Genomic DNA, 7500 nt, shown 5'->3' with positions numbered 1-7500 from the left:
ACCCTTATGAAGCAAGAAAGCAAAAAAGCCTTCTGCATATTTGTGTGCTTTCCTGTACTTCCCTTCATTGTTCCTTTTAATGATCATGTTCACTTCTGTCACTTCCATTAAGAATTGCATAATTTTAAAGTCATCCTGAAAATTAGGAAGCAGTAAAGGTACTTTGTGCATAACAGTTAGTAATAATGATTTTAGAAGCACCTGAATGAACTGTAGTAAAAGTGAAAATTAAAATGGCCAGGGAGCAGCAATGGGTTATGTTTCTATTTCCAGTGATTTCCAGTTGCTTTTATGACAAGAAGAGTAAGTGGTGACATGGCCTTTCCTGGAAGTGAAGGTTTGGGATGTGCTTAAAGAAAAGTAGAGGATGCACTTCATTCTTTGAAAAGAGGGAAGGTGATGGCTTAACGATAAGATAAAAAAGTCAAGAGACTCTTGATGTGAATACCTGGAAGATGGAAAGATTGTAGACTTGGATTTCATTTTTTAGACTATTTGGTATAAGTTAGTTGCACTCATGAAAATTATCCATAGAAATAGTAAAGGGAAGGTTACACTTCTGCTTGTTCAAACTTTTTAACAGGTAGCAATGACATGTCAGGCTTGAAAGCTCTTTGTAATGTGCTTTCTTTATTTTTTTCATTTCAAAAATAATGTACTTGACAGAGAACTTAGTAGGGTGTTTACAAATAAAAACATTGTTAATATTTTAACCCAATGCCGACGGGCATGACGTGTACGTATGTGCCATGCCCACTGTGAGTTACTTGTTTGATTATTTTTACACATAGATGGCTATACTTGTACTAAGTCACAAATGAGCCAGTTACGAGTACTGCCTGTCTCGCCCCTTGACCCTTTTCTTTTATTTACAAAAATATTTTACATAATTTTATTTTGTTGTTACTAATGTTTATAACATAGTAATTATAATGTTTATAATAAAAATAACACCATCGATATTCATAGCACTAGTAAAAAAATTTTTTTTCCTGCCAATTCAAATCAGGTAAGGTCACAAGGTCTACTAATTGACTCCTTTGGGGCTAAGCACTAGCAGAGCCATTGATGTGCACAGGCATTTCACAAAAAATAAAAAATGAGCACAACATTTTTACCCATTTTTTATTAATTTTCCCTGGTGGCATTGGGTTAAGAGTAGGGAGATATTGCAATATAAAGTGCAAAGTATTAAAGCACTGATTTTAATTGTTATGGGAAACCAATCATACAAACTGTATATATTCAAGAAACATCTTTGAAACCTTTTATGTTTTGCCTGTTCATAAGTTAATACCACAGAAGTAATTTTTAGAAATATAATTGCATACATTGGTAATTAACCAAATGCTGGCTAGATATTGATAAAGGAAAACAGTAAAAGGTATCATTGCACTTATTAAGCCATATTTACAGAATGTCTTTATACAGCTATGAATAATTCCTTAACTTTGTAATATTTTATGCACTTATTTTTTGGCTGAATCCTGGGCAGCTAGCCAACAGGGAGTAGCCTCTGTAACCCTTTTGTACCTTCCTTGCAAAATGTGCAAGCTTTGTGCCCTATGTACAAGACAAAGCTTATGACTAAGAAATAGCATTTGAGTTTTCAGTGTTATTTTGGTTCCCTTACTTTTGAATTAGATTTATATAATTAACTGCTTTTATGATTTAATTTTGTATTTTAGTTCATGACTAGTGCTTTACAAGATGGATGTATTACCTTTGGCATCTGAATAGGAAAATGTATAACTTATTTTTGATGATTTAGATGTATTGCATGTTAGTATTTGTATTAGACTTTTCATGAAAAAGTTCTCACACAACTGGGCATTTAGACAGAAGGCATGATTTCGACCTGATCAGGTCAATTGGTTGGTCAGTCACATTGTTATTTGAGAATTGTACTGGCTGGCACTGTCTGGTTGGCACCACAGTGGTCTTGTGGCTGCTATACCACACCAGGTTATACCTATGTATACTTCCCTCACTACCCGTGGGGCTGTTAGGTGTGTGTGGACCCCAACACCAGCCTCCCCCTCTAGGACTCTGAGGTGGGTGGGGGGCTGGGGAAATGAATACTCTTACTTGTATTTATTGCAAAAAATAATTAGAATTACCTCGGCCTGCTTCTCTCCCTGATGTCTGCTTGCCCTCAGCCTCCTCCTCCCAACTGTCGCTCATTGTCACTTTGGATCCCTCCAAGGGGCACTAAGGGACATTCTACCCCCTCTAACACACCATCCTCATCAGGTGATACTACCAGGAAAGTTTGAACCTGTAAATTATGATAAATATATGACCCTGAAGTCTGTAAATGATCAGCTCATCACAGATCTTGATATTTTTGGTCCACTGATACTTTATAAAGCTTCTCCAGGAAATGGCCAATGAGGGAGTTACTGCAGTACACCATTTTCAGAAGAAGATTGACGGTGTAATAACACTAACACTGTCTCTTTTTCTGATATTTAAGAGCCTAGTTTTGCCTCCTGCTGTACATTGTGCCTGTACAACTTGCCTCTGAAAGCATAGTAGGATTTCCCAGTAGGCCAAAACTTGCGGCTTTCTGTTCTCTGCCACAAAGACTATTGCAGTACATTTCTGTTGTATTTGAGGTGTTTGCCCTGATCCTGACTGGCACCTTCATGGCTGCAGAATTTCATGTGTGGAAGAAACTTGATTCCATTGTCTCACTTTTGATTACTGGCTAACCTGGGTACCACACTTCAGACATATTAAGACTATGTTACTTTTGAGAGTGCTTGCCCATACCTCCTCCTGACCGTCAGGCCCTCCTCTTGCTTAAATCCCTAATCTCCCTAAGAGGTTTACTCTTCTGCTACAGAAGCCTGCATCCATATTTTAGGCCCTGTTCACCATACTGGTATTTGTCTGGCCACTGGGGCATTCCATTCATTACCAAGCATGCTGTTAGATGCTGTTGTCCTCCCATTGTACATGTCACCAATCCTTAATGATGCAGTGCTGGTACTATGACCATTGCCTCCCAGATTCAATGCCTTGTGCCACAGTCTCATATGATTCACATTCCAATCTTTATAATACATGACCAAGTTTCCTTAAACCTTTTGAATACAGAGTTGCATCAGTAGTGTCATCTTTGCTGTTCCTGCTCTACCTGTCTTTTCACTGGATCCCCAAAATAGGCTACAGGGAATTTCCACATGTATCGGTATGCAACCAAACTATAGAGAATAAGAATTCCCATTCAAGAATCACATCTTATATTTTTAGAACATTTTAGTCATGCAGGTACAGTTCATGTATACACAGATGGTTCAAAGTTTGAGGCAGGGATTGACTTTAGTCTTCCCTTTGTTTAGTCAGAGTGGCAGCCTTTCTAACACTGCTTCTGTTTTTACTGCAGGGTTATCAGCAGTTATACTTCTTCTACAATTAATTCTTATCTTTCCACCATCTAAATTTACAATTTTTAGCGACTCCAGAAGTCCTTTTAGTTCTTTTGTAAATTATCCATTAATTTTATCAATTGTGTAATGGCTATATGTCCTCAAAGTCAGAGACATCAGGCAGGGTTCTGTTGGGTTCCAAACCATGTTGGTGTAGTTGGAAATGAGCAGGCAGACAGATTAGCCTGAGGTGCTCTTTCCCCATAGACCCATTTCCAGTTATTTCATAATATGCAATTTTCTGTAATACAACTTGTGCCGCTGGTTACGGTGCCAGGAATATAATGCTGAGTGTGGAAATGGTACTCTTCCAGTTATGGGTCATGGACATTGCATTCCACACTCGTTTATTGATGGGAGAAATGCCTGCAGCCAGATTTTCACATCACCCGACCCTTGAGCCAAATTTTTTCACGACGCTATGGTCACATCATCCGGATTGAAGCTGTTAATTCATTTTTACTCTTTTCACCACAATAATTGTATCATAATGCTATATGACCTTTGATGTCTAGCACATTTATTTGTTTTAGCCATTAACCATTCTGGGAATCCACAGCCATTGCCTTATAAACCAAAACACTTTTGTACCTAGGGGCTTTGCCCCCAAGCATCACCCTATTGCTTTATTTTGAATTTGCTACTAATGACCTTAGATATTGATGCCGCAGAGAATTTTCAATAAATAAGAAAAATAAGTCCTATAGCAATCCCCCTTGGTGTTATGGTGACATTAAGTGTCACCGTTACCAAAGAGCTCAGACCCATCTTCGGATAGGTCACACCCAACTAACCCATGGATGTCTCATGTCCAGAGATGCTGAACCTTACTGTGAAGACTGCCTGGTTCCACAGTCTTAGGGATTTACAGGAAAGGTATCTGTCCAAGTGCCGGAGGCAGGATGGCACTTTCCACTTTTCTCTGATCCTGGGAGAGTGATGTCTCACATCTAGACACAAGTTTCAGTTTTTCATAGGGAAAATTGATCTCACTAAAATATGGTCAGGTCAATTATTTTATTATTTTAACTAAAGTTTTTAATTTCTTCTGATGTAAACTTTTTCATGTTTTTATTCTTGATTTATAATTTTAATATGACCTGTGATTTTTGCAAATCAATCAGTCATTTAACTATTTTGTTGTGTAAGAAGATGCATTGTGAATACTTGTTTATTACTCTTAACACACATCATCCTCTATATTATTTTTTTGTAAACCAAAGAAAATAAGCTGCGTATCTTGTTTTATTTCTGTTTGATAAAATGTTGTATTCATTTAAGCAACCAGTTTCATTTTATGAACATTTTATTTATGTGGTACCTCCCAAAACATGGCATTATACAAATGAGGGATGGCAGCATCTCTTAGGTAGAACAGGTTGAAGGGCCTATTGACCCATTAGTTTTCTAAAACCATGAAGTGTAGTCACTTAACATGTCATTAGTAATAGAATTGTGACCATAAGAATTGAATTCCAAGTGTACCCATAGGGAAGAAAAAGAATAACAAGCTGCTTATACCAGCTGTATGTCCCTTGGTGACAGAAAGAATGACCACCAAATGGAGTATTAGAATTGATGTAGCGGAATATTCTAACGCACCCTGCAATCTTAGAAGTAATGACACTTAGTGCTCCTCACTTTAAACTCTTTTTGCTTGCAGTGTTTGGTCAGTGGATTGTGCTTATTTGATCTGATTCTCAATCAGTATTGTGCATCTCATTTTGTAGAAATTGCTTTTGCTATTTTCTGCAGAGTAGAAGTAACTCATATTTTAACTAAGCTTTTAATTTCAATGCCATTTGTTAGTTTTCTGGTTGTCGAATATAATTTAATCTTGTTCAAATTGTTCTTCTTACCCAGACTGCCAGTTGATGATGATGAGATGTTGGAGGGCAGGAGAGAAGATGAAACCCCTCTCATCAAGCGGGCAGTGCCACACTTTCGGTAAGTACTCTAGAATATGGCGTGCTTTGATTTGAGTTTCCACATACTATCAGTTCAGTGTGTTTTTTATTAACTAGAGGTGAGCAAATTCATATACATGTACATGTACATATACATATACATATACTTGAACTTATACTTATACTTATACTTATACTTATACTTATACTTATACTTATACTTATACATATACATATACATATACATATACATATACATATACATATACTTATACATATACATATACATATACATATATATGTATCCATATATCCATATATCCGTATATCCATATATACATATATACATATACATATATACATATATACATATATGCATATATACATATATACATATATACATATATACATATATACATATATACATATATACATATATACATTTACACACACACACACACACACACACACACACACACACACACATACATACACATATATGTATACACATATACACATATACACATATACATGTATACATGTATACATGTATACATGTATACATGTATACATGTATACATGTATACATGTATAGACAAATATACACATATACACATATACACATATACACATATACACATATACACATATACATATATACATACATACATATATATACATACATATACATATATATATATATAAAGTATATTTGGATGATTGCCATTATTATCAAGAAAAAATAAGTCAGACACACTCACTCACTCACTCGCTCGCTCGCTCGCTCGCTCGCTCGCTCGCTCGCTCACTCACTCCCTCCCTCACTCACTCACTCACTCACTCACTCACTCACTCACTCACTCACTCACTCACTCACTCACTCACCCACTCACTCACTCACTCACCCACTCACTCACTCACTCACTCACTCACTCACTCACTCACTCACTCACTCACTCACTCACTCACTCACTCACTCACTCACTCACTCACCCACGCACTCACGCACTCACTCACGCACTCACTCACTCACTCACTCACTCACTCACTCACTCACTCACTCACCCACCCACCCACCCACCCACCCACCCACCCACCCACCCACCCACCCACCCACTCACTCACTCACTCACTCACTCACTCACCCACTCACCCACCCACCCACCCACCCACCCACTCACTCACTCACTCACCCACTCACTCACTCACTCACTCACTCACTCACTCACTCACTCACCCACTCACTCACTCACTCACTCACTCACTCACTCACTCACTCACTCACTCACTCACCCACGCACTCACTCACCCACTCACTCACTCACTCACTCACTCACTCACTCACTCACCCACCCACCCACCCACCCACCCACCCACCCACCCACCCATCCACCCACCCACCCACCCACCCACCCACCCACCCACCCACCCACCCACCCACCCACCCACTCACTCACTCACTCACTCACTCACTCACTCACCCACTCACTCACTCACTCACTCACCCACCCACTCACTCACTCACTCACTCACTCACTCACTCACTCACTCACTCACCCACTCACTCACTCACTCACTCACTCACTCACTCACTCACTCACTTACCCACCCACCCACCCACCCACCCACCCACCCACCCACCCACCCACCCACTCACTCACTCACTCACTCACTCACTCACTCACTCACTCACTCACTCACTCACTCACTCTCTCTCTCTCTCTCTCTCTCTCTCTCTCTCTCTCTCTCTCTCTCTCTGTCACAGTGGCGGTGGAGGTGCTAAGGATTTATCTTGCTCTTTTTAGATCTAATCAGATAAGAGCCAAAGAAGCAGTCTGGTGATTGTCTTCAGGTTATTGAAACTAGTTGAGAGGTTTGAAGTGATCAGTGATGGTTAACACTCGTAGGTACGGTTTGTAATTTAGAAATGTTCATGAAAGTGTAGCCTTGCCAGTGAGAATTAAGTAGTGAGATTTTGTTATTATAGCTTCATCAGAATTATGCATTTCTGGTGAAGTGATATATAAACCTCTGTTATATATGCTGTATTGTGGAAATATTAATTCATATTCACATCTGTTCTAAATATGGTGCTGTAATCACTTGTACTCTTCATAAAAGCATTGTTGGTAAAATTCAGTTCTGGTTTACCACAGCTT

General features: G+C 38.8%; 1 protein-coding gene across 2 annotated transcripts in view; it reads left to right on the top strand.

Moving 5' to 3' along the window:
• Window positions 1–7500, top strand: part of LOC125041147 (equilibrative nucleoside transporter 1-like) — a 46926-nt gene that overhangs the window by 5548 nt on the left and 33878 nt on the right. Inside the window, exon 3 of one of the 2 annotated variants that reach the window (XM_047635946.1) lies at window positions 5298–5381. In XM_047635946.1, coding sequence (XP_047491902.1) covers window positions 5298–5381 — 84 coding nt within the window. Of the gene's footprint in view, window positions 1–5297; window positions 5382–7216; window positions 7249–7500 lie in introns of those variants that run through there. The other variant, XM_047635948.1, reaches the window with a different exon arrangement.

The sequence above is a fragment of the Penaeus chinensis genome, chromosome 30 (genome assembly GCF_019202785.1).
Source record: "Penaeus chinensis breed Huanghai No. 1 chromosome 30, ASM1920278v2, whole genome shotgun sequence".
NCBI classification, from domain to species: Eukaryota; Metazoa; Arthropoda; class Malacostraca; order Decapoda; family Penaeidae; genus Penaeus; species Penaeus chinensis.
This window is presented reverse-complemented; position numbering and strand designations above follow the sequence as displayed.